Below are 27,765 nucleotides of genomic sequence, written 5' to 3'. Positions count from 1 at the left end.
TCACTACACCCCAGAGAGCGAGACTGTGTTTTAGCTGTTACTCTTTCACATCCAAGATGTGGCCCCCCTATCTGTTCGAATTGATCTGTTCTTTAAGTGCATGAATCAAGAGGAAACGTCAACAACCAAGTGATCACAACACAAACTTCTAACAAGTCCTGCATTGATGGGAAAAAATTCAATACTTGGGGAAAAAGATGAGGGGAAAAAGATGAGGGAAAAAAGGAAAGAATTTTCAGTTTTGGCTCCCAGTCAGGTCAGAGCAGGCTCTCGTGCTCACTCCCTTCCCGTCCACTCTCGCCTGTTCCCTTTCCTGTCTTTCTCTTGACTTTCTCTCTCCTACTCCCACTTCTTTCTCACATCTGGAGGGTATCCGCTGTGGCTGTGTGACTCCTTGCTTGCTGTGGGACAGCCTGTGTTTGGACTGGACATCAGACTTGAGTGCATTTCAGCTAACGTGCGGAAGAGGTAAAGTAAAACTGTATAAATCAGCATGTTGCATTTGCAGACCTATAGGTTATAGGTGGCTGTTATGGTATACATATGGTATAAGGAGCATAGACTGAGCTTTATGCATCAAGGTCATTCATCCATGCATGACAGTTCTGGCATGTACATTTCAGATGACTATTTAACAGTGCAGTAAATCCACCACAAAACCTCTGCTCAGCTGAGACAAAGTAGAGCAAGATGAAACTATAATGACTTTCGAAATGCTAAGTATTTGTTTTCACCTTTAACTACAATTATTTGGTAATATGAGTGGGTTGTTGACGTTGGTGGCTTTAAACGCCTCTCTGACCCCTGGATGCTGTTTTCAATCAAATCATCAACAAGATTGAACAGTCAAGTGCACATCAGGCTTTTATTTTTCATTGTATGTGGGTGTTCCGATGCTGCTGTTTAAATTTCTGGTGTGTGTGTATTCACTTGTCAGAGTGTTTACCGCTGTCCTTCTGGTGCTTGTGGGGACACAATCTGAAAAGGTTCTTCTGATTGCTGCCTTTTAGACTTTTGCCTTGAGAGCTGCCTTGGCTGGAGGTGATAAGGGATTTTTCAAGGCTTTACCAAACACTAGCCCCAAAAACGCCACTGTTCTTTTGCTTGCAAGACAAATGAAAAGGCTGCATTCATATTATTTTATGAAATATACCTGAAACTGATGTTTGTGAATGTATGATTGTTGAATGGATTGATGCTTACGTACCTTTTTCAAATTAGCTCTTGCAGCTGGTGAGGACTGAACCTTCAAACTCAGCAGAGAGAAGGAGCAGAGAGCCGGCTTTCTTTTGTTGTTGGCCTGGTGCGTAAATAATGCAAACCCTCCATCAATTAATATACATTTTAAATGCAATATCTTTTTTGTTTTTGCAAAACACAAATTGGAAATGGCACTGTAGGTAGAGATGAAGGTTGATGGGTAGAAAAATATCTAGATGTGAGTTTTGCTTGCTTTGAAGGGCTTCTTTAGTGATTTACTAACTTCCAAAAAGTTATATTTGATGGTCAGATTAAAAATAATCACTTTTCAAGCTGTTTTTTTTGTATCTCGTATGGATAAAAAAAGATACTGGGTCCCACACTTCCCATGATGCAATTCAAAAATGTCTACCTGGTTTAAGACTCAAAGACTTTTCCACTGATAAATCAAGCACTCATATTTAAATGGCTTAAGAGAAATGTGAGACTGCAAAAACTTTTCTGAAAAGGTATTTTTGTTGCATTAAAACGTGTATGTGCACAAAATATTCAGTTATTTACCCTAATTCCAAAAAAGACCAGAAATGCTGAGCTGTTAACATTGCTAACTTTCTCTTACTACTTCTGTTTACATGGAGCCATACATACTGCAGCGATATTTAAAACGTCCCCATGATGTCACTTGGGTACGCCTCTTTTAACTTTATTACTCTTCAGAGAAAATCCTGTTTATAACTTCATGTCTTTCTTAATGTTTAAAAATAAGTGTTTCTCTTGTGAGCATTTCATGGGGTTGGTTCTTTACCCGAGCCTCGCAAACTGTCTCTCTGGGTTGTGTACAACTCACAGAGCTGACTGTAAACAGGCAAAAGGCAGTGTGTTGCAAACTGCCATAAAACCCCTTTTAAATAGCATTTTCTGAATTTGTTGTTTACATTTACAAAGAATATCCCTAATGCCCAGATATTATGATTTATTAGGGCATTTTGGAAAAAGCACAATTTGGACAGTTTATTTATGATCTGCATAAATTTCCAATTTTCTGAATAATCTGAAATTTGCACGAGTATTTGATCATCAGAATGCCAAACTAGTGACCATTGCTAATATGCTCAAAGACAATGACAAAATGCTAATATTTCACAGGTGTTATATGTACACCATCACCACTTAGCTCTTTAGCATGCACAACTTTTGCAGTTAACAGAAAAACATGCAGGTTACTCATAGTTGAGGGTCCACCTTTATTTTGAATACCAGATACGTATAAAAGCCTGAAACAACAAGTTTGATGGTTCAGCAAACGGCACAGGCACATTTTCCATGCTTATACATTTTTCTTCCATTTCACCCCTGAGGGGCTCTGTTTCCTCCAGCCACAGTTAACATTATACAGCTGTTTTCACAGAGTGAGAAGTACTCACTGACATTTAGAAAGAAACCAAATGCATCTTATTGTACACTTGGCTCGACAGGCTGCCTGATCTGAGGCAGTTTCTTAGGATGAGCAAAGTGTTGTGTTTAAATTTGAAAGCACAGGAAATGGTCAAAAATGCAAGCTTTGAGATTTCGAAGAGCTCTACAAACTGTGTGTTTCGAAATTTGGAAAAAAAATCTGTTTGAACATTGAAATTATTTATCATTTAAAGTTTTTACACTTTCACTGTTGTGAGTATAGCAGATGTCCTTCTGGACAGATGTCCTTCTGGACTTGTACAGGTGTATTAGTCAGTGCATCAACCCCATGACTTTGTCGATTATATTTCCTCCCTCATAAAAAATGTATTGAGGCAGATGTTTTCATATTCACTGCAAGGTCTGGAGCTACTTCAGAATTATTCCGTTTCATTAGTGATTCCTCCTCAAACAGTTCTACAATATACTGTCACTTTTTATTGGTCACTTTGTGCAGTGCTTTATACTGAAGATTTTATTGTCAATGTTTTTATATAAAATTTACTTAAGGTTTTGGCATCTTTCACCTCATTGTTTTGAGTTTAAGGTACATACGTATACATTGCTTGCCTTTTTCAGCCACATCCCCTTTTGAGAAAATGAACTTGTTCACCGTAAAAGCTTGAAATATTTCTTTGTTTCTCTGCATTTTGTAGATAGCAAATGTCAGAATGAGGTTGTTATGAGTCACTGACAGGCAGTTGGCTTCCTCACACTTTAGGATTACCTTAATGCGAAGTGATGAGTGACAACAAAATGTTACTCCCACCACTTTATTTGGTGTCACCCAACATATACTCAATTAAGAAAGACCTAGAGTAAAAAAAGAAACCTGCTATTGCTTCAGTATAAAAAAAGTAGCAAATTGCAAGTTTCATCCATAGCCTTATGATTTCAACTTTGCAGCATGCACATATCCTCGTGCAACAGGAGAGCTCAGCAGTGAACATGGCCTTTCCCAAGCCCTCCCTCCTGCGGGCCCTGAGTGTGCTGCTCTTGGCCTCAGTATTGGTGCGGTGCCAGGCCCCTCTGGAACCAGTGGAAGAGGAAGAACCAATAATGGGGACTGACATTGCAAAGTTGGCGACACAATCTCAGCCTGTCCAGTGTCCACAAGACTGTAGCTGTACATCAGAGGAGGCAGTGGACTGCGCTGGAGTCGACCTCACAGAGTTTCCATCCGATTTGTCAGATAAAATCAGCCGTCTCTCGCTGCAGGTCTGGCACACCCACATAGGCAGTAGTGGGCTTTTGCATTTTGTAGTTCAGCTCAGAAATGACTGTGTTACCTGTGCTAAACTCATCATTTTTTCCTCTCCGTGTTTTGTGTCCTGATTTCAGAACAACAAAATCAAGCAGTTAACAGTGGAGCACGTTTCCCATCTGTATCAGCTCGAGACCCTCAACCTTCAGAACAACTGGCTCACTACAGATGGTAAACACTGTAACACAATACAAACAGCAGGACTCTGGCGTATACGGCAAGGGAGCAGATTATAGTCAGACAGCTGGATGCCCACTTGTCCTGCTCAGCTCTGAGTCTGGGGTGACTTGTGGAGGCTCAAAACGATGGGTCGATTTGGAGACATTTTTGCTCGATAATAAGTTGTTCTGCCACTGAACTGTTCTGTGTGTCAGCACCATTCTGAAACGTCCTGTTGTAACCGACTGTGAACGTTGGTTTTCTACAGCTGTATACAAACATAGATAGCATGACCCTCAGTTGTGGTCATTGCCATTTGTGTTTACCAGAGAGATCTTCCATGCTCCAGAATGAGACCGGTGATAGGCCTGGTCGCTTGTCACTCAAAGTGCAGTCAGCCAATCAGAGGAGTGGCTCATAAATAATGAATGAGGCATGCAAAAACAGCCTGTTCTGTCTGGAGCTCCAGAGAGAAGCAGAAGATAGGACATGGAAATACACATTGCAGAAGATTTTTTTTTAACTTTAAACCACTGACATATCATCTTGGGGGTACGTACCACAACCTCGAATTATATCCCGGAAAATTGTAAAATATGGGGCAGTTAAGTTGTATTTATAGGGACCAATCTCAATACTGAAAATGCAGATGTATACATCAGTTGTTCACATCAGTATCACTTGAAAAGGCAGAAAGTAATGGTCTGAAATGTGAATGCATGCAAACAACATTGCAAGCTCCCATTAACCCTGACCTTTACCCTGACCCTTACCAATAATGCTCCAGGTTAGTCGACCCATTCCATCTACTAACCACATAATACCAAAACAAAGCGTGAGTCATGTATTCTTGAAACTGTTTGTGCAGCTAGTGCCAGTTGCACATTACCATTCTGCGGATTCTAAGATGAAGATTCTGTGGCTCTGTTTATTTCTGGCCAGCTGTGGTGACTGCTGGTTTTGGTTTTTCTTGCTCAACTGACTGCGGCTTTCCGATACTTTGTGAATTAAACATTATGTTGTAACGGGATATATTGCATGTGAGGTAGTGTGGTGAGATTGTGTAATAATAATAATAACTTTATTTGTATAGCACTTATCTAAACGAGGTTACAAAGTGCTTCACACAAACCTGATCACAGTTTCTATGTATAAAAAAGAGAAGACTACATATGTTCTTACATCTTTAAGAACACTTGCAATCTGAGAGTCAGGTAATTAAAATGTTTTCCTTTTCCCAACTGGCTCAGACAGATCACTTTCCTATTCCAGTCTTAACTTTTGGACACCAAAATTAAAAATATATAAGAAATATAGTTAAATATGACCAAGATCTAAAAGAGTGTAGTGTGAAAATGTTACTTGAAACTGGATAGTCCATTTTGTCAATTTTTATGAAAATTGTTGGGAACATTTTGGACAATGTAGGTAAATAACTCATCAAAGTATATAAGATGGGTCAAGTTGCTTTTATATATTTAATGTGGAAACACGATTTATTAAACCTTAAATTACCACTTAAATCTTAAATTGCCTGAACAAAACTGTTCAGGAGCATACTGAATTTGTTTTAAAATCAAGGTGTTGCCAGTGCCTAACTGAGACAAAATCAACAAAGCACATCATAAACTAACTATGAATCAGGGAACTGAAGACATCTGAAATTTGAAACCATGCGGTATTTTTTTCTCTTGACAGGCCTTGAAGAGGAAGGTTTCGAGATGCTGGAAGAGCTGGCTTATTTATACTTGGCGAATAACAAGGTGAGCCAAATGTTTGTTCTATCAGTCTCAATCGTGCAACATCAAGTTCATCTTTTACATTTTCATCCTACTGTTCTATTCTGTTATAGAACCGTGACATAGTGCCAGCTGGCAGAGAAAGGTGGCAGTCGTACGCTCTGTGTGAGCTTATGCTTGTAATGACTCTCAGTATGTCTGGGCCAGCTGGTCAGAGCTAAAATGTTACTGACCCTTTTTGACACAGAGAAAAGAGAAAAGATGGCCAGATTTGTTTGTGCCTTTACAGGGATGAATATGCTAACAGGATACAGGAAGAATAGGGGATTTTAAAGTGCTCACTAAGCCTCAAAGACACCCATGTTGCTTTAATCCATAAACCATATTATAAAAAGGAGAGCTCTAAATGAACATCTAATCTCACCAGTGCTTCCCGGATTTCTATATTCATTGCTTTTTTTACGGTGAAGTTGTAGTTGTGGTAAACTGTGCTCTTTCATGAAGGGGTACACAGATTGCCTTTCTTCTTTGGAGATGATGGACAAACTGTACCAAAGCAAATATTAGAATACCACAAGAATGTATTATTGTTGCTTTTCAAAACATCCCTGTTTGTAATTATCTACGGTTAGAAAAGAGTAAGAGTCGAGCAGCTTTGTAAGACTGTCCGTTTTGAGCTAAATGCTACGATAACCATATTAGCATGCTCATGTCAAATCGCCATGTATATCCTGTTTACCATGATCAGCATCTTAGTGCTAACATGTTCTAATTAGCACTTATATAGCCGAGGCTGCTTGCATTAACATTTATTTTGCCAGTTTTGGGACATCATCTTTTTGACGTCATGGTGGCACTGGATAAAAAGTTAAAGGAAGCCCAAAGTTATTAATGCTCATCTTGAGGGGACAACTAAATGTTGAGTCTTAACTAGTTAAAACAAAAGCTAAATAAATGAAAGTTCGATGAATGTCTGTACCAAATTTAGTACCAAACCATCCAGAATCTTCTGTATTTCCCTGGATCGTTCACAGCAGACATTTAACACAAACCACAAAATGTCTGCAACTGGTGGTCTGTCTGAATAAGTGACCAAGAGACCAACATTGTTTCTTAGGAACCCCACCACCAGCTAGGCTAAAATACCTATTTATATTAGGGAAAGATTGTGGTTATAGTTGAAAGAAAAAGTAACCTTTGACAAAGAGGATGAAAACTGCAGACTCCAGTTTCAAAGACACTCAGACACTCCTAGTCCAATAAGATTTTTTGCAGCATCATAACAGGATATTTGTTTTCTTTTACTTGCAGCTTACTTCAGCACCAAAGGTCTTACCCCCCTCTTTGGTTAGTGCTGATTTTGCTGCGAATGAGCTTTCAAAGATCTACCCATATACCTTTGGCCATAAACCAAAACTGAGGTATGGATGTGTGTATCTCTGTAAATGTATCCCTTCTTTCTGGAAGTTTTATGTCCAGTTACACATTGCAGTATCCCTTGATTATGGCTCACAGGTCTGTGTATCTCCATAACAACAAGCTGACTGATGCAGGGCTTCCTGATCACATGTTCAATGCTTCTGACAATCTGGAGATCCTGACAATGTCAAGCAACTTCCTGCGGGTTGTACCCAAGAACCTGCCCTCCAGCCTTTATCGTCTTCATCTAAAGGTATGGCACCTGTACCATTGCATACTAACAGCAGAGTAGAGAATAATATAAGATACCAGATGGTTGTCCAGCTTACGTTTGCTCTTAGATGTTGGGTGGACGACATCTGTGTCTTTAAACTCATGAATATGGCCATGATGCTAACATTTGGATTGTTCCTGTGGTTACAGAGTAATAAGTTGGAGAAAATCCCAGCAGGGGCTTTTGACAACTTGCAAAACCTAAGAGAATTGTATCTCCAGAACAATCTGCTCAGCAATGAGGGCATTGACAACGAGACTTTCAGGTGGAAACATCCTCACTCACAGACACTCAGTGGTTATACATTGTTGATATATTCAAGCATGCCGATGCTATTGCCCTGTGTAAAGCCATAATGGCCCCACAACGCATTTATTACAAATTTATTTATTTGTGAACTCTTGTGTTGCAGCAGCAGAGAGAAAGCAACACAGTTCAGGATCAGAGAACTGATTTGATGACTTCCTCTCCCTCTCTTCTGGTAGCCAACTGAACAGCCTGGAGTGCCTGGATTTGTCAAATAACAATCTGAGCGTCGTCCCCAAGGGTCTGCCTCGCAATCTAGTGCTGCTACACCTGGAGAAGAATTCTATCCGCAGCATCCCTGGAGACGCTCTTACCTCTGTCCGAAACCTTGAGTACTTGCTTCTCCACAATAACAACATCCGCTCCCGCTCCATCCACCCAGCTGCCTTCCAGGTATGATTCTCTTTCATTTCATATTCTCTTAGATCTTTCACAGAATCACACGGTCGTGTAATAACGTGAGGATTTTATCGAGTATTTTCAATTGTAGGAAAGCCCTTGATGAGATGATATTCTCCACTGCTTCACATTTGATATTTTGAATGTCTGCCTAATAATGGATCTCTTTTTGAATCTTTTATTTGCTTTTTCACCAGGGTTTAAAGAAGCTGCATACTCTACACATGTATAACAATTTGCTGGAGCGGGTTCCCCGGGGCTTGCCTCGACGGGCCAAGACCCTAATGCTGCTCCACAACTCGATTTCTGAACTTGGCCGGAACGACCTGGCCCTGCTTTACACCCTAACGGAGCTCAATCTTAGCTACAACAAGCTGACCAACCAAAATGTTCACAGAGATGCCTTCAGGAAGCTGCGCGATTTGGAAAGACTGGACCTGTCGGGGAACAACTTTCATGCCGTGCCCCTGGGTCTTCCGCGCAGCCTGCAGGTGCTCGAAATCAAGAACAATCACATCAACGCTATTCCGGTTGGTGCACTGACGGGCATGGAGAAGCTACAAAAGATCATCCTGAGTCACAACCAGTTGAAACTGAACTCAGTCTACCAAGGAGCTTGGATGGAGCTCAGTGCGCTCACAGTGAGTGTCTGGTGGGGGACACGGATCAGATAATAGTGGAAGACGTTAGCCCTATTGTCCACTGCATAAACTTACTTACATTATATGCAAGTGAATCAAGATCAACGGCACTGCTCTGAAACCTGGAAAGTGCATTTTAGTGTTGGGTGGTTTGCTGCCTCTGTATGTGTGCTACTGGGCCTGTCATATACAGACGAAAGGGTCATGTCTGTGGCCAATGTTTATTTCTGCTATTGAGTGAAAGTAAATGAATTTGGAGAAAAAGGACTTTGGGGACCTTGGTAATATGGGCAGAAGTTTGATCAAAAACTGTAAGTGTCAGCAGTAGCCATCAAGAAAAGCGTACAAGTGGGAACCACTGAATTATCTTAGCAACAAGCCTGCAGCTAGAATAAGCCCATGAGGAAAACGTGTCTATCAGGCACCACCTGCACTGATATTTCACACAACATTTGTGAGTGTTGTATTTAAGGATTCAAAACTTTGATTGCAATCACTGGCAATCGGAGTGGTAAAATATAAAAGTGGAGATGTCAGACAGGAGCTATTTTGGCTATAAGTTACATATTGAGTGTAAAACATATTTCTGCACATTGCCTCTAAGAATGATTTATAATACAGATCAGTGAAAATGTTTTATTATGCTTGATTACTGATGATGCCTCTTTTAATTGTAGACGTTAGATCTGTCTGCCAACCAGCTGTCGCACATCCCCTCGGACCTTCCTGAGTCTCTGGAGTACCTTCACCTAGAGAGTAATCGCATCTCCACTGTTCCTGCTTCAGCATTCGAAGGCACTCCGAACATCAAAGGCATCTTCCTCCGGTAAGGGCCATGAAACTCCGAGTCGGGTTTCACTAACCATTGAATAAACAGTGAACAGTGAACAGCTCTTAGTGCAGCTTCAGTGGCTTCAGGGTTCTGTTGACTGTTCAGCAGCAGGTCTTCACTTTCCGCAGCTCAGTTACTGCAGGCCATGGTCACATTTTCCAGAAACAAAGCTGTAACCAGCTCTAACAAAGGCCAAGCAAACAGGCAGGATTAGAACGGACACTGCACTATTAACTAGTAAATCTAAAGGAATAGTTTGAAATTTTGGGGAATAAGATGAATTAATAGAATGTGAGTTAACTGGAAACAGGGGGAAATAGCTGACCCTGTCCTTTCAAAAAGTAAGGAAATCCGAGTTGCAGTACCTTTAAAGGAAACTTATTATCACAATATATTTTGGAAACTCAAGTGTAAAATCACCGCTGTGGTTTTATAAGGGTTATGTGCTGTTGCTTTATATTAACTGTGGAGACCTCAGATCAATCTTATGCAACTCTTGGCAAGAGAGTCAATAAGCACATTTTCATAACTGTCAAACCTGGTGTTTACAATTGTGAAACATACTGTGATACACATAGACTAGAGACTATAGCCGTTCAAATTTTTGTTTATAATGTCCTCTTTTTACATTTCAAGGCATAATCTAAACTCATAGAAAATGATATGCTCTTTACAAGAAATTCCTCTTCTGTTACTAATCAACTAAATGTATTGCATTGGACTGAGCTTCATTTCGAAGAGTGCTGATGTCTAATCTCCCCATTTCCTGTAACTTGTGTTCATTCAGCAATATTTCCACTGTGGTTTGTTTCACATAGTGCAGGCTTATGCCCGCAAGCAGAGCAGCTGAAAGCGGCTGTCAGACGGCAGAGTAAAGAGGTTACAGACAAACGCTTCTATGGATTTTGTTCTGTTTGGTTTTCAGTCTGACCTCAACCTGGCTGCTTTATTGCTTGTGTTCATGGGCCTTGACCCTTCCAGGCTGTTGTGCTCTTCATGCTGTTCATAACAGCTGCTGCCACATTTCTTTGATTTGTTTGAATCAGTGAACGAAGGGAAAAAAAGGATTTGAGTATGTGAGTGCGTGTGTGTGTGTGTGTGTGTGTTTTTTGCATGTCCATATGCATGTTGGCTAGCTGTTAAAGTTCATAGACAACATTTGCAAGCATTTTCACTGATGGATGGGAGTAGATGCAGTTGATTCCAGGTTCAATTAGATGAAATACTTTGATGTAAAGTGAGCACATGTACGTGTTGTGGGTGTTGCTCTATGTGAAATATGTGCTCAACAGATGGATCCCACTTTACTGATCCCTGAGTGGAGAGATGCTCCTCCTGACAGATGACATTTGTAAAAGTCAAATGCTGTTAAACCATCGCTTTCTCACATACATTTCCTCTCTTTGTCTCCTATGAAGGTTTAACCGCCTGTCTGTGGACTCTGTGGATGAGAGCTCTTTCGCCCACCTGTCCAACTTGCAAGTGCTGGACATTGGCACAGCAAACACTGACCTTCCCTTTAAAAGAGACGACATGGAGGGTGATATGATGATGGAGGAGGAGCAAGAAACATAAGAGACGCTTAATTAAACGGGACTTGATTGTGTGAAGGAAAGAAATATTATCTAAATGGGAATGAACCTGTGAATGTAATTTTCCTGGTTCATTATCGTATTGTGCTGAGTGGCAGAGTCACATGTTTCTGGTGCAGGATACCAGATGAAGTTACTTTAGTTTCCATTGTATGGGCTGGTTAGTATATCTTTATATCTGAGCTTTCATATTGTATTGTACAACATCTTTCTATCGTCTACATTTTGTTATTCTGCTTTATTCTGAGAAAAATCTATTCTTTTCCTCTAATTTTCCTTTGAAAATGTCTCTGTATCAAAATGAAAATTAGGTTGCAACTTTAAGCAGATGTTGATACTTTGTGCATCTTAATGCATACTTTCATTTTGTTTATGGCTGTCCCTTCACCCTGGCTTACTCAATTGATTTTACTAGAAATACTGTGAAACTATTTGTGTTTTAACAAGAGTGGCCAGATATGCAGTTGGACTCCCACTGAAACCAACACACCCACAGTAGCTGTTGAATGAAACACCGCAAGTCTCAAACATGACTTTATTTCAAATTGAATGAGAAATCTATTGGTTAGTTAATTTAAAGCAGTGAATCAATCTCTCGAGCCTGAGGGGATTTCATTATATCACCCCTCCAAAAGTCTTCAGTATTTAATTCATTATGATATAAGTAGAAAACAAAAACAACAGAGCAAAAGATTACATTAGAGAACCTTTAAAGTAACATCCTTAAATGTGTCAGTACAATAAATACTTATATATACATGTTTATACATTTTTATATAATATTCAGTATATAGGCACTGTATTCCTTAAAGGTTCAGTGTGTTGGATTTAGTGGCATATAGTGGGTGGTGTCACATTTGCATCTAGCTGATACCCCAGAGACTTAACCCCACTCCAAGCCTGTAGGAGAAGGAAAATCAAAAGGAAAAACAATATGAAAGGTCATTTGTGGAACCTGTAGAAACATGGCAGACTACTTGGAAGAGGACCCACACCTGATGTAGATAGAAAGGTCTCATTCTAAAGTAAGAAAATGCAATAATTCTTAGTTTTAGGGATTTTACAGACATGAGAGTCGTTGTTGTGTGTCTGTTGCTCCAAGCTTCCAATACATGTATAATACCAAAATGTACATTCTGTTGCACCCCGTCACTAAATCAAACCAGGACTGAAATCGTAATGTTTGCAAGTTTAGATTGACAATTTTGACCTCATGAATAATTTTAATTATTAATCTAATTAAATTTGATCTCTAGAATTTCTCATTCAATTGACAAATTTAAATAAGAGTGCTGTTTCAGCACTACTATCAAATCAATCCGCTGGTGTTTAGTGTGACACACAGCCAGTGAAGTATATCCATTAAATGCAGTGATTTACCTACAAAATTTACATAAAAATATTCAAAACATAAACCAAATTTCAGCTTCAATACTACTTCAGTCTGCACCTGTTTTATATAAGATGATGGAAAGTATTTAGATATGACATTTAAAATATCACTCACCATATTGCTATGATTTCAGTGTCACTTTCACACACAGCAGTATTGTATTGTCACATATACGGTCATCAAACACAGCAATAAATCATTTTAAAAATGACTGTGCATTTCTGAACCTTCAACAGAACATCTGATCACTATCTCAGCAGGTTCAGCATCACTGATCATTTCTGCAGGTAGTGCAGATATGGGTCTCATTCTGGCGCAACCGGTTATTTTGCTGCGGCATACTGAGCTTCTCTCAAATAATCTTGTTAACTCAATATGCACCCAAGTGGGAAGAGAGATGTGGGAGATGATGTCACGATGGAGAGCCATCAGTGCACTGATATCTTCAGCCATTTGCAGCTTATAAAGGTTCCAAACTGAAGGAAATGACTCAGTGGCAGCCATGATAAGAGTCGGTCCAATTTTCAAAATAGTACGGAAATGAGCCTCAGTGCTTCCCTTTTTTAATCTCCTTTAACATAAGGTACACAGGTCATCCTTCATGATAGGAAATGATAATGCTTTTCAACAATTCCTTGTGACAACCACATTTATCATTGCCACACATTAATAACATCCATTACATTACATGTCTTTTTTTTTCCACCATTCACCATCGTACAATTATTGGCTAGTATTGTCTGCGTGGTCAGATTGCTTTGGCACCAAGTCTGCTTCACATCTTTCCTTCACCTCATGATGTTTTTTGTTGAGGTAGTTCTATAATGCTGGTGTATGTTTGAGTCCTCATTTTTCTGGTAAGTGTGTTTTTAATTTGTTGTTTGAGATCACATGATTGACAGCTGAAAGTGACTGTGATCAAGACTCTGCCCCTCCGTCACTGCCTCACAGACTCTGGCTCCAAATGACGTCAGCAGCACAAGATAACACCATCTGCATCCAGGTTGTTTTTGACATTGTCATCATCTTTGTTTACAGTTATTGATACCGACTTACACTTCCTGTTGTGTGTGCTCGGACATGGCTCCAGTTCAGGAGGATAAATATGGTTTAAATGACACAGTTTCAAGTCTAAAAGATTTAAAGTTCAGCCTGAGGTAACAAGGTATTTTTCCAAATTTAGACTGTTCAATTTTGTGTAGGAATGATTGAGTGTATATCTGGAAGAAAGTGAGACAGAGATTTCCCTACGGAAATCTGAACTCTGAGGTTCCTCACATGTATACAGTCAGAACATATAGCTATACGAGAAAAATTGGTAATTGTATGAATGAAGGAGGTTAAAAACCTCATGTTGTGGGTGGTGCACCTTGAGAAGTAATTGAGTCCTGAAAGTGCTTAACTACAAGATTTGTCAAACTATGACTGCCGCAGCCTCATATTACCTCTGGCTGAACTTTGCAATGTACTTTTGCATCGCCTGAAGACCGTAGGCCAAAGTCACTCTGCATCTAGAGCGCACTAAATTCACTTGGTCCACAAATTCCCACAATAGAATACAAATATCATCCGTAACATGTTCACTCATTTCTTGTGACAAAACTAGGCTGCAAAGCTCTGCTTGTTTTATGTAGATGTTAAAAAAACAGATGATAATGCCCAACAATGATGTGTGATAATTAACAGTAAAATGTTCTGATCACGGTGCTCAGTATTAAACAAGGTAATGAACAAAGGAGTAGAATTTGTCCCCCATGTATTTATGTGAGGGTTCCAGTAATTTATGGAGGAGTACAGAGACCAGTACGTGTTTCCACAGACACAGAGTGTATTATCACACACCTGAAAACATCCAAGCCTAACATTCACATGAATGTCTTCAGGCAGTGGATCACGTCGACAGGTTATATCAACCAGTGCATCAGAAGTTCATGTGCTGTTGGTATCAAATGATACAGTGTATCGCAAACAGAAGCAAATAAACTCACTCAACCTACATACAAGAGCCACTTGGATTACGTTACATTACCAGTAGATGTTTTTAGGCTGTTCAAGTGCCAGGAAAGTTAAATTTAATGAAGCAATGAAATATTTTAAATCTCTATCCTACTGCATGTTTGTACGCTTAATCATGACCACAGTGGAAGTTTGGTGAAATCTCTCGTCCTGTTCCTCAGTCAGCCTGTAGCACCACCAGCGTTGTTAAGGCAAAATTAAACATTAGGACATCACTTTGTCTCCTTGCCATTCAGCTCACACCAGACTCTTGCAGTCCTGACTCGTCTCTTATATGACTCTAATAACTGGCTTTTTGCAGTAGTATAAAACAAAATAAACACTTGTCTTATTAACATGTTGCACAGAAAACAAAAACAGAAACCAGTAAATCATATAAAATGTAGGTATCAAATAGAAATCAGTTCATCAATGTAAGTACTCACGTGTGCTTTCAGAGTCTGGGAGATTAGTAGTTCAACCTGAAGGTCCAGACGAAGGACATTTTATATTTATAGAATAATCTGTTCATTTTAATCAAACACATGCTGTGAAGATGAGCTCAGTCTTCCTGTCCTCCCACCTGTACTGGTGTTCTTTGCTCCGAGGCTCTGATCAGCACAACTACACAGTCAACACATAAACCTCCAGGAGGAGGCTATACGTTGGTCTCAAGGCCATTCATGTCAATGTTGCACTGTCCTTTGCCCTTCTTCAGTTGCCTTGGAGGAATCTGTGGCTTCTTCCTCTCTGTCAGCGGCCGCACGCCCTCTTCAAGCTGCATGAGCCGGGCCACGTCGGGAGGGAGGAGCTCAGGTTTGATCCCTGAGGAAGGGGGCCGGTAGTTGCCATTGTTGTTGTGACAGTTCATCAAAGGTGTGGTGCTCAGGGTGGGTTTGGCCTCGCAGATCAGTGGCACCTGATGGTGTCAAGGAGGAAGTTGTGGGATGATTAGAGTTTAAGATGTAAGGAAGGAAACAGAGATATAATATGAAATCATAAAATTGAGTTTGACAATAACTTTTTAATAACTGCAAATAAATGAATCCTTCCTTCCTCAATTTCTGCTATTATGGAGTATATGCCAAAAACTAAACCAGATAAGTAACAAGTGGCAGAAAAGAAATCTCTGGCCATACCAAAAACTATAATTAAAGATGAACGACACATCTCTATTTCCTCTTGTTTTACAAAAATGAGGCTAAAATATCATGATGCTTCACCCCATTCTTATTGCATCAAGTATTGAAAAACAAACTTACTAGGAGAAGTAAGGTTATGACGAATAAGAACTACGTAAAATGACAAACACGAGTGATGCATTTTAAAACTACAGCATTGTTGTGTGGCTGTAGATTCCATACTGCCAGCACACTGGGGTCAATATTTCATTGTAACGGCTTGATCATGCAAAAGCAGCCCTTGCAATGCCCTGAAGAATATCTCTCTTAAAGGAACCAATCACAAGTGGACAGCTCTGAGTACGTTGCTTCACACCTGGCATTAGATGATGTCTCGAGCGACCACTTGCGATCGGTTCTCACTTTCCTGCTCTGTATGCAGATACACATGTGGATCCTTTCTGTTATCAGAGACAAAACTAAGTTGTGTAGGATCCTGCTACTTTCTGCAGAGAAAATAACCTTTTCTGGACTCACCCCATCTCCCTCTTTCAAGAAGTCTTTCCTGCAGATGTGTGCCATGATGCCTGTAGCCAAAGCATCGCCCATTACATTCACCATGGTGCGGAATCTGTCTCTGTAGAGGGGGTAGACATTGAGGAGAGAATATGAACAACCGGAACAGAAACATTATTTCATACACTATTTCTGGACATTTTGGCCTGAAGGAAACTGACATGATTAAAAAGGGGACACATCTGTTTTAGCCCTTGTATGATTAGTTTAAATGTGTTCTGCAAAAATGATGCAGGTGGACACATGTGCTACTTACAGTGCCCAGTCTACTGCAATAATAAGAGTGATGTCATCGGTTGGCAACCCAACGGATGTTAGCACTATCACCATGGTGACCAGTCCGGCTTGAGGTATCCCTGCAGCTCCAATGCTGGCTGCAGTGGCTGTGATGCTGGTAGAGAAATGGGATGTCAGTATGATTATAGAATGAAACCTAATTCCCTTAATTGATACAAACCCTCAGTTGTGGCTACCTCTGAGGTTTCTATGGTTCTTTACCCTGTTAATACCAGGGTGTGAGGGTGGTTTGGTAGTCAAGGGTTAGGGACAGAGGATGTTGCATCTTGTTAAGACCTATGAGACAAATTGTCATTTGTGAATATGGAAAAAACAAATAAAATATCGATTTGATTGATTTACAAACATATAGTAATACTTTATGCCTATGGACTACAAAAGGAAATTGACTCTTTGTATGAGATTTTGGAATTACGACCAACCACCTTTTCATTTCATTCATGTGAGACCCCTGCTTTTTCCACAAAAGTTGTAGCCTTCTTCCACTCTTAATTAATCTTATTGCAATTCTTAATTCTCATCACAGAACATTGCTTTCCTGAGTCTGTAAGTCGTGGCGCTATTTTGTGACGTGCCGCACGCTGCAAGCACATTTAACAGACAAAAATATATATTTACTTGTTGTCTTTAACATTAGTTGAGTAATTTGCCAGATGCTTACTTTTTTTAATTAAAGCCATTCGGTAAAGTGCCTAGAGATAATACTTGTTGTCATTTGACGCAATATAATATAAATTTGAGTTTTCTGGTGTGGCCCCCAATGTGGTCAAATATGATATAGAGACAGGTGGACTAGGCCAGTATCCTCCAGTATGTAATTATTTTTTCATGCCAAGCCAACAACATCAATGCTTCAAAACTGTGGTGATGCATTTTCTCCTCCTCCAAATTCCTAAATGGTGAGTTTCAGGAGTTAAGTGGAAAACTTCACATATTAAGGCTCCTCTGAGTTTGGTATCCTGCTGCTCTAACATCCTCTGCACACCAGAGCTTAGCAGACAGCAAAACACTCTACTCTTACCCGTATTGTGTGGTCTGAAAGACTGTCCTTAGAAAAAGGAGAATGATCTGACCATCACATCTAAGTTCCCACACACAAGGATTTTCAATTAGTCTCAAACACAGTTTACCCTGCTGTTGTATTGTTATTGCTCACTGAGACCAATCTTTTTAATTGAACCACTCTATTTTCTCCATGGGCAGCAGCAGCAAGCAGCTAGGTTGTTTTGAATAGAACTTACTCATAGTACAAACTTTTTTTTTCTTCTTTTTGGAAATCAATCAAAAGATAAGCCAGGCCTCATTTTGTGAGCAGATAACAGAATAAACTAATAACTTCTCCACAGAGGCCGTCCCTCTACATGTGGATTAGTTCCATCCTCTGTGATGTCAGATGGTGCCTGGTGTCTATAATAGAAGACAGTGTGTGGACAGTGAACGGCATGTTGCTGCACATGTGATGACTTGTGCAGATCCGGAGGTTGAGGATGATGATCCCTCCGCTCATGGCAGCATGCTAGTGGTGGGGGAGGTGAGTTGGGGTCAGAGGTTTCCCGATGGCGTGACTTGGATATGGTGGTTTATCGAGGCCACATGGCTCTTTTCAGACAGAGATAAGCGGATATTTTCAATCTACCGTTGCTTTATGAAATTATACATTAAAAAAACATCCCTTGATGGAATATAGGGGAGGATGACAGCTACAAAAGATGTTGTATTTTAATGTCTTAATTTATGTTTGTAAACAATCCCTAAGCGGAAGATATGACCGTGCCCTCGCAATGATCGGCCATCGGGAGTAATTTAAATTTTCTAACTACATGCATAATTTTGCAAGGATATTGAATATTTTATAAAAAACATTACATAAGTGTCTGCTAAACTGACTGACTTTGTAAAAAAATATTCGTATTCTTATCACCTAATTAACAAATATATTTCAGAAAACATTTCCATATGTTTTATCTTTTACAAACATTCCTGTTTTACTCATTCTCAAATTCACCAGAACCACTAGCAGCTGAAAGTGCCCAATTAGTATAAACAGGAGTTTCGCTGCAGTGGTGGGGTTTTCCTCATAGTTTATTGTTGATTTACCTATAATCCCTGGATTTCAGGGTTTGAGTCCCTCCTCTATTTTGGAAAGACAATCAAGGGTTTACCGTGGTCCCTGTAGCAGAATGATAATGGGTGAGGCCAAACCATTACCGAGCACTGACTCTATGGGGTTAAAAGATCTAAGACACTTAAATGCGGTAGTGTGCTTTGATTAAAGAGCTTGTTGGATCATTGCAGTGTATGGAAACTCCTCCCCCAACACATCTCCCACGGCAGAATTATCACTTTTCATGTTTGCAGCTCTGTGTAACACCATGAAGATACTTTTGATGAGAGACTGAAGCTTCACACAGATACATGTAGCAGAAGGGTCCTTTAAATTGAATTGTCATTTGCTATTGAGCTATGGCTTCACCCCAATATTTTAAGTTCTGAGAAGAAGCAAGTCCGTACTTAGACATGTTCATTTAAAGCATCACTTTCAATCTATAGTAAAGCAGTAACGCTGTACATTATATATTCTAATATTAAAACATTTTTTTTATGTGCAAAAGCTTGTTATTTTAACATCTTTGTGTAAAAGGAAACAGATATTGTGGCAGTGTTCATTATATAAAGTGCAATTTTTCCATTCATGTGGCCCTGGCTTCAGAAATAGTGTGCTCTCTACTCTGATGAAGCCTTTATGTGAGGACGGTCCTTTAACACCTTCAGATGAGACAATCATCTGTATCCTCCCGCTTCTATTTGCTAGGATGATCTCTATGATCAGAAACCACACTGTAGCTGGTGGAAACTGTTGTTCGATTGCCACCAGCATGAGATTCAAACCTTGGTTTGGTTTCTTTTCTTGATAGTATGGGGGTGCTAATCATTTCAAACGGCTGGTTCAGATGCTCATCAATGACTTTCTGAACGTTAACAGTGATCTTGGATTGCATGATGAAGAGCAGGACCATGCTAACAATTGCTGGCTCTTCTGCACAGCTGAGATAGAAGGCTCTGCTGTTTGATGGCATAGTGTAGTAATAACCCACAAAAAGAAGTCATTAATGCTCATGTAGCAATGTGAGCAACCCTCGAAATATACAGATAAATGGGGAAAAAAAGTGTATATAAATAAATATGGCACATTCATTAGATAAAGGAACCTCTAATCCATCATCCAACTTACTATTTACTCTCCAATGTGTCATTAAATTAAGTGGATATGTTAAAAAACCAGAAACATATATATTCCGTGATAATTCTGCTCTACAGTTTAAAGGATTTATTGTTGTTGACATCATTGCTTTCAAATCCCAATGATATCTTTCCCATGTTAATGAGCTTACAAGCGCAGATGGTATAGAGCACGATGCACTGACCTGATGGTGATGATCTGGCCAAAGTCCAGCTCATAATTATTAACTTGTGCGATGAATATCGCTGCCACAGCCTCGTAGAGAGCAGTGCCATCCATATTGATAGTGGCGCCCACAGGAAGCACAAATCGGATGATACGACGGTCGATGTGGTTGTTCTCCAAGAGGCACTTGAAGGTAATAGGCAATGTGGCAGAGCTGAGGAAGACAGAGAATAAGACCAAAGAGCTCAGAAGATTCAAAAGTCAGTAACATAGCCACTTCTGAAATTGTCCTGAGTATATCAGCCAACAACTGGGTACTATTCCAGTCTGTTGTGGTGAGAGAAACAGCTGAAACTCTTACGAATAAGAAAACATGCAATCATGTTTGTAAAACATTCAGCATGCACCGATGCATCAGATTTATCTGAGCCCAGTTAACACATCTCGAGGATCAAAGTGTTTATTTATATAAATACAGGCATCTTCAAAGAAATTCTTTCTTTGCCTTCCACTCTGATTACCAAGTTTTTTAAGAGTTAAAAAATATAAAAGTACGAAAAATAAATATATATAAATATGTACAATAAAGCATTAGTGCAATGTAGTGCTATAAATGTATGTTCTTATTGAGTCTGTGCAGAACACACATTGCAGAGATCTGTGTGTTGAGGTAGACAGGCTGGTGTCAGGGCCAGTGAGTATTTGACCTATTTAACAGTCAGATGGCTTTTGGATAGAAGCTGTTCCTCAGTCTGGTGTGAACAGTCTGTGTTGGAGCTTGGTGGAGTCCTAAATAATAGAGCAGGCTGTTCTGTGGTCTCTGCGATGGTAGATGCCCGCAGAGAGGGGACTGATGTCCTGACAATCCTCCCAGCAGTCGTTACCACTCTCTGCACGCACTTGCAGCCCATTGTAGTGGTGCTCCCATACCACACACTAAGGCAGCTGGTCATGATGCTCTCAATGATGCAGCTGCAGGAGTTGCTGAGGATCTTTGGTGACCTGCCAATTTTCCTCAGCCTTCTCAGGAAGTGTTGTGCTTTCTTGACCAGCTGGGTGGTGTTTAGTGTCCAGGTGATGCCATCACTGATGTAGACGCCCAGGAATTTGAAGCTGCTCACTCTCTCCCCCGCAAGCCCACGGATGATCAGCGTTCGATGAGTTCTTCCCTCCTTTCTCATGTCTATAATCATTTCCTTGGTCTTGTCTGTGTTGAGGGTGAGATTGTCCTCCTCACACCATGTTAACAGACTTGCCACCTCACTTCTATATGCTGTGAACAGTGTGTAGAGCATGGGGCTGAGAATCCATCCTTATGTGGTAACAGGGTTCATCACAAGGCTGTTTGATGTTGTATTTCCAATTCTGACAGTGAGGAAAACAAATAGACATTCACAGAGTGTGGAGTTGAGGTTTAGCAGTTTGTTAGTGAGCTTGTAAGGGGCGACGGTATTAAAAGCGAGGCTGTAGTGTATGAAGAGAATCCTGATGTAGGCGTCTTCTTTTCCAAGTGGGAGATGGCTATGTGAAGGGCTGCAAAGATTGGTACCTATATTAGGGCAGGGGGTACTGCAATGGGCCCAGCGTCTCAGGTATGCTGCTCTGAATGTGGGCCAAAACCACTCTCTCAAAACACTTCATGATGATTGGAGTTAGTGCAACTGGCCTGTAGTCATTCAGACAAGTAACTGGGCTCCTTTTGGGAATTGGGTTGATGGGCATGGTTTTGAAACAGGTGGGGGCAGTGGCCTGTGAGAGTGACAGGTTGAAGATGGATGTGAGAATATCTGCTAGCTCTTAGCCAGAGATGTTGTCTGGGCCTGCTGCCTTGCAGGGGTTAATTCTCCTCAGGGCTTTGTGTACATCAGATTAATGAATGTATGATTATAGCCGGTCACCAAATACTGTGGTCATCAGCTCCATTATGCCACAAGCTGACTACGCACCTTCTCCAAGGACCGGATTCACATGGAAATGCTTTCAAATTTATTTGACCAAACCAGTGGTTTTGTGTGTTTTGTCCAACTTATTTCAAATCGCAAAGCATTTCCAACATGTGCTGTTATGTTTTAGATTTCCAGCTTGCTGCTTACCCACTTCCAGGCAGCCACTGGCTCTCGTTCATTTCTGCATTGGATTAACAACCAATCTGTGTACCACAGTGAACATAATGTCTGCTTTTACATGAATGTGCTGTATCCCAAACTATCAACCACATGTGCATGCAAAAATGTGGCCCTGACCACACGCACACATACAAAAATGCACACACATGCACAAATGGATAAGCGCCAGTCTAATGAGATGAGCGGAATGCTTCTTTTCATTCCATTCTCTTCCCCCACGCACCAGATGTTTGATGATTTCTATGAGGCTTTTTACAGTCATGTTCCTGTGAGTTGTTATGAAAGGAAAGGATCTGTAGCATCAGGACTGTGAGATGTATTGAGATTCAAAAATGACAAAATTAAAATCGTTTACATCTCTTTTCTTTTCATACAAGATAAATTAATTGAGTTTCTTCACTGTGTAGTAATTGTCTTTACCTGGAGGAGGTTGCAAGGGCGATGAGCAGAGCTTGCAGGATTCCCCGAATGTAAACGATTGGGCTCTTTTTGGTAATGAAGAAGTACATGGAAGGCAGGATGAACAAGCCATGCAACACCAGACCGAACACCACAGTGATGGCATAGAAACCCAGCTTCTTCCCCATGTCTGACGGATCACTCATCTCCAGGATTTTACCGGCCACCAGAAACACGATGCCAAATGGGAAGTACCTGAATGGGGAGTTTGTCAGTGTCAGAAACAGTAACTGTGAGATCTTTGTATACAACTTAAACACCTACTGACAGATAGTTGGGTTTTTAAGCGACATCATTAGATGATTATAAAAGTGTACAGACGATACAATCCCAAATGAAATAGATGAAAAACTTTCATAATCATATCATCTCCTAAAAATCCTGTTTTTATACAGCTAAACTGCAATGGCAAATATTTTGCAACACAAATACATTTTCTTTTATAGCTTTGTGTAAGAATGAGACTACTATCAAATTCTGTCTCCAAAGAGGAAGGGGGACACATATTCACAAGAAGTTGGTGTGTCTCCCCCTATCGTAACAAATGAGGAAACGCCCAATGCTGCATCACAGGTTTATAATATATCTGCATTTATTACTTTTTGTTGGGCTGAGGGCAGAATGGGCACTAAAATTACTCATTATCATCTCCTTAAGTTCTACGTGTTTTCAAATGTGACTAATGGGGCACAATACACAATACACAGATGTCATTTTTTCACAATGTGTTGATGAGCTTATTATTTTTTGGGGTGTTTTATGAATTGCTTCTTTAATTGTGGCGTAAGCAATTTTCGATATAAAGGATAGAGGGGCAGTGGGAGCGAGACAGGTCTCTGAACCAGAAACAGCGATAATGAAGGGAATTGTCACGTATACAATAATAGTACATAAACAGCTTTTTCTTGGGGCAATGTCCAAGAAAGACGAAATACATATTATATGTATGAATATAACATGTGGACACATCACCTGTTACATCTCAAACAAGATAATGTAATCATTCCTCTGCCTTCTATGATCGATGGACAGTAGGATAGTGTCCCATGGTAATGTACATCACCACTTACATCTACTGTTAGCCACTGGAAATGCTAATACCACCTCACAGGACCCACATTCAATTTCACAGAGTCAAATGCTGAAGTACCACATACTACAGCTAACCCAAAGAAGATATTAAAGGGATGAAGACCCATTGCATCTTTGATCGGTGGAAAGTTCACTGAGAGTTCACAGGGATGAAAACTGATGAATATCTTTTAGTTCATTATCAACTTTAGTGAGCTCATTGTGTGACAGTTTTAGCCCTATTTGCAACCCTGATGAGTTCGAGCTCAGTTTTGAGTAAATAAAGAATATACTTAGTATGAGTAAGTAGGTTGATTTTCATATCTTTACAATAAACCTTGTACATCTCATTCATTTAACTTCTGCTGTATATTAATATCAGTATACAAATGCACAATGAGATTTGGAAACAAGTCTGATACTCAATGAAAGTAAGTACCAGAACCAGAAAGAACAATTAAATGTAGACCCAAAAAAAGCCATTGGTCTGTTTCTGTTGAGCTGCTCTGCTTCAGCAACAGTGAACCGGTAATAAGTTAAGAAATGTAAAAAGATGCACACAGTCTGTGGTACTTTGGTTACGTTCGGCTCCAGCAGCTGTCCATGGTTTATCATTCCATCCAATGAGAATCTATATCTTTCATAAAGATACTCATCGGAGTAGGATTTGTCGTTCTCTGAAGGTCCTTGAACTCCTCAGAGGTTCTCTAACAATGATGCGCCACAGGATCCTCTAAGATCCCGAATCAGATTTGAAGGAATTAATTGGAAGGTGAGGAGATTTTATATGTGTTTTTTCTATTATCTTCAACTACGAAGCAGGTTAGCCATTCAGCATACGTTACCATGGTGATTTACCCTGAGAAGAACTGAACAAGCTTCGTAGGACTGAACGCCCTGAAGTGAACCTGAAGTGAACCTGAAGTTACCCCAATAACCGCAAGTCCTTCTTCGCAGTGCAGGGCAGAGAACTACAATCTTTCCCCAACCTCAACCAAAAAGCTTTTTGTTTAGTTTAAACCCAGGTCTCTGCATGCCAGTTGCCCCCAGCCCCCCCCCCCCCCCTCCCAGTGACTCCACTGTTGTTAATTAATGGAGCAACAAAATAGTTGCCTGTAAACATAACCCAGCCGGCAATTAAGTTACTTTTTGTGTAATGTTAGATAACCAAAGACGTCAGAACCTGACACTGTTCAAAAGTGAAGGAATCTGCCTTCAAGTCTCTTCATTGTTATTTCTATAATGAGACTGCAGAAGTCACTCAGATGTCAAATACTTAAAACCGTAGGTCATTGTTTATCTGCAACACAGCTGTAAAGACATAGCTGGCCAATCTAAATTAGCAGTTGCCACAGCAACCAAGGTCATGGAACGGATACTACACTGGGAGACAGAGTGTCCGCTCATTAGATTTGAATCACATAATGAATGAATGTCTATTAAGGTGAAGCTAGGACTAAAGTTTGGAAAAAGATAAAAAGTTTGACACACAAATCTATCTCTTAAAAAGATCCATATAAAAGTCCCTTATTCACATTCATTCAGTAAACTAACATGTAAACTAACAGCGATGACGTGTCAACCCCCTCGCTGCATGCTCGTCCTCCACTGCCTTTAGAGCACATCTAAAGCTAAATGAAATCCTCACCATATGACAATGGCAACAATTCTGAGGACAGCCTCATTCAGACTCTGACAAAAGTTCACCAAGGCGCTGCCATTTGGTCCCATCCTTCCCAACATAATGCCTGTGAAAACAAAAAAGGCAGTCTTTAAAATGATGAATACAATTGTTTAATTTGCAATAATAAGATTGACTGTATTTGAGGCCAAGTGGAACACAACAGACTTCAGGCTAGAATAAAGCAGATATACCCATTGTGGCTGAAAAAATAACAATTCCAAGGACATTCATGCCATCACTTGTTCCTTCCCGAGTGCGTATGAGCACGTCAGGGGGTGGAGTCAGGTCAAGGGCGAAGTTCTGGATGTCAGTTCCATTATCATCTTGGATACCATAGATGAGTGCTCGCCGTGTGGTTGACTCTGATTGGCTCAGACTCACTGTGGGCTTGGGTTTCACAATGTACTCGCTACTTGTTCGATACTGTTGCCAGGGAATAAAAAACAGAAGCAGTGAGAGACTTGCAATAAGGCACTTAAAAATTTCTGAGCCTTTGTGTTTGTAAGTGCTATGTCTGAAAATAAAGATCTTACCTGCTGAAATGTGGCCTGGACCAAATTAGATGGGAACATGTTGCTGCGAGACAAAAAAATACACATTGAAATATTAACACATCATGGTTAAAAAATTATGGAATATGAAAAGCCATGTGAGGTTTGAGAACACTGCCCACTGCACAGCCACACAAACTAAAATCGTCAAAAGAACATGTTTTTCAAATACAGCCTAACCATAAAATATTAACAGCGATATTAACAAAATCTTAACACCACCAAATACATAACATTTCTAAATATTCGATCAATAAAGTAACGATATAACCAATACATCATCTATTTAAGACCTTGATGAGACAGACTCTATTGAAATAGGAACACACTTGAACAATTTATCCAAACGCCTCGTTACCATGGTCTGAATGGTATCCTTCTTAAAGTATCTGGATAAAACTGTGTTTGAAAACATCAGGGCAGCTAAAGAGCACGGCCTCTAATCCAACACACTCTTGGTTTGTGCACCCTGTGTCTGTATTAAGATCCAACAGGAGAAAGAAGAAGAAAACAAAGAGAAAAAAGTAAAACACCAGAATATGACTCATAAGAATAACCTCTGGGAGGATTGACAAGCTGCCAAGCACAAGAACCCTGGGGGCTGAGAGCACAATGCAGGTCCTAATTAACTGAAAATATAACCACTTTACTTCCTTCATGAGCAATTGCATCAGCCAAGGTGAGATGAAATGAGATGCATGAAACCCAAAAACACCAATATACTTTGAAAAGTACACCAGCTGAAACCATTGATTTCTATCATGATTACTATACTACTAATACCTCTATCATGACAGTTGATCATCATCATCTTTGCTGCTCCCTTCATCCCTGTCAGACTTTTTCTTCTGCATACATTCTTAAAACACTGACAACACCTCGCCATTAATGTTAGACACAGACTTTTCTCATGGACATATTATCCATGAAGATATTGTTATATTGTTGCTGTGCTCTGTTCACTCACTCGTATCTCTCTGTGGTTTTTGTTTTTGGTAGTTTTTCTTTACGCTTGTTGAGGATTACGGGCAGGCGATGTTGCACCTTGTCAAGCCCTATGAAGCAAATTTCGACTTCTGAATATGGGCTTTGACATTGATCGATAGATTAATTGATTGATTTCTATATACCTATTTTCGAAAAATCTCCCATTACTGTTTTTCTTTCTGTGCTCAGCCATATAATTACGGTTGAAGCAAACAAACACAATGCATTTTTAATCTAATTCTTCTAGAGTTCACTGCATGTTTAAAGTAGCCTGCAGATGCGCTCAGCCTGCATACACAGCTCTGTGCTGTCTCATTTATGGCCTGTTTCACTAACAGCATGAAAAGCTCAGATTATACAACAAGATTACTCACAGAGGCACAACATAAGACCTATTACTGTTAATAGCTGTGCTTACTGGTTCTGTATAAAGAAATACAATTTCCTATATTGTTAACAACAAAGGAATCACAGCAGGAACTGAACAACAATGGTTTGAATCCTGTCTCAGGTTTTATGGCATATTTAAACAGTCTGAAAAACTAGCATGCTGTGAAGTCTGCTCCAGAAAGTTGTGAATTATTTTGTTATTTTGTGTGAGCACCAGAATGAAAAGTGAGTTGAAAAGTGTAACAGAACTTGGAATTAAATTTTCCATTGAACTCAGCTGAAATAAACCCAAAAGGGCAAAAGAGAAAAATAACATCAATAACAATTTTTGTTTTGCACAACAGAAAGCTGACCAGCTGGCACTGTGCCATCTGGAATGTCAATTGGTTTGGTTCGTAGTGAGAGCTGCTGCTGTTTGGATCTCCGTCT

General features: G+C 40.0%; 2 protein-coding genes across 3 annotated transcripts in view; one reads left to right on the top strand and one right to left on the bottom strand.

Annotated features, from left to right (window-relative positions):
* The first annotated feature begins 298 nt into the window (after positions 1-298).
* Positions 299-12,884, top strand: podn (podocan). Of its 2 annotated transcripts, XM_053430445.1 has the most exons (12): positions 299-468; positions 1,222-1,303; positions 3,562-3,873; positions 3,997-4,090; positions 5,777-5,841; positions 7,129-7,238; positions 7,333-7,489; positions 7,660-7,775; positions 7,996-8,209; positions 8,413-8,856; positions 9,534-9,682; positions 11,107-12,884. In XM_053430445.1, the coding sequence occupies exons 3-12, from the start codon at positions 3,604-3,606 to the stop codon at positions 11,261-11,263; spliced, it is 1,776 nt and encodes a 591-aa protein (XP_053286420.1). In that variant the 5' UTR covers positions 299-468; positions 1,222-1,303; positions 3,562-3,603; the 3' UTR covers positions 11,264-12,884. The 2 variants fall into 2 exon arrangements, with proteins under 2 accessions (XP_053286420.1, XP_053286419.1); XM_053430444.1 differs by lacking the exon at positions 1,222-1,303 and having other exon boundaries at positions 300-468.
* Positions 12,885-15,326: 2,442 nt separating this feature from the next.
* slc1a7b (solute carrier family 1 member 7b) overlaps positions 15,327-27,765 on the bottom strand; it is a 35,403-nt gene continuing 22,964 nt past the window's right edge. Inside the window, exons 4-11 of the mRNA XM_053430753.1 lie at positions 25,942-25,984; positions 25,600-25,831; positions 25,373-25,472; positions 22,615-22,848; positions 20,088-20,282; positions 16,622-16,756; positions 16,327-16,426; positions 15,327-15,587 (exon numbers count right to left, since the gene is read on the bottom strand). Coding sequence (XP_053286728.1) covers positions 15,327-15,587; positions 16,327-16,426; positions 16,622-16,756; positions 20,088-20,282; positions 22,615-22,848; positions 25,373-25,472; positions 25,600-25,831; positions 25,942-25,984 — 1,300 coding nt within the window. The remainder of the gene's footprint in view (positions 15,588-16,326; positions 16,427-16,621; positions 16,757-20,087; positions 20,283-22,614; positions 22,849-25,372; positions 25,473-25,599; positions 25,832-25,941; positions 25,985-27,765) is intronic.

Source organism: Pleuronectes platessa, chromosome 9 (genome assembly GCF_947347685.1).
Source record: "Pleuronectes platessa chromosome 9, fPlePla1.1, whole genome shotgun sequence".
Classification (NCBI taxonomy): Eukaryota; Metazoa; Chordata; class Actinopteri; order Pleuronectiformes; family Pleuronectidae; genus Pleuronectes; species Pleuronectes platessa.
Note: the sequence above shows the minus strand (reverse complement) of the source record. Positions and strands in the feature narration are given on the sequence as shown.

What these genes read in the sequence shown, in the direction of transcription:
- podn (XM_053430445.1), top strand. Translation starts at nt 3,604, where the DNA reads ATGGCCTTTCCCAAGCCCTCCCTCCTGCGGGCCCTGAGTGTGCTGCTC. An exon ending in CAACTGGCTCACTACAGATG is followed by an intron (nt 4,091 to 5,776) that starts GTAAACACTGTA and finishes TTCTCTTGACAG; the next exon opens with GCCTTGAAGAGGAAGGTTTC. An exon ending in TTTATCGTCTTCATCTAAAG is followed by an intron (nt 7,490 to 7,659) that starts GTATGGCACCTG and finishes CTGTGGTTACAG; the next exon opens with AGTAATAAGTTGGAGAAAAT.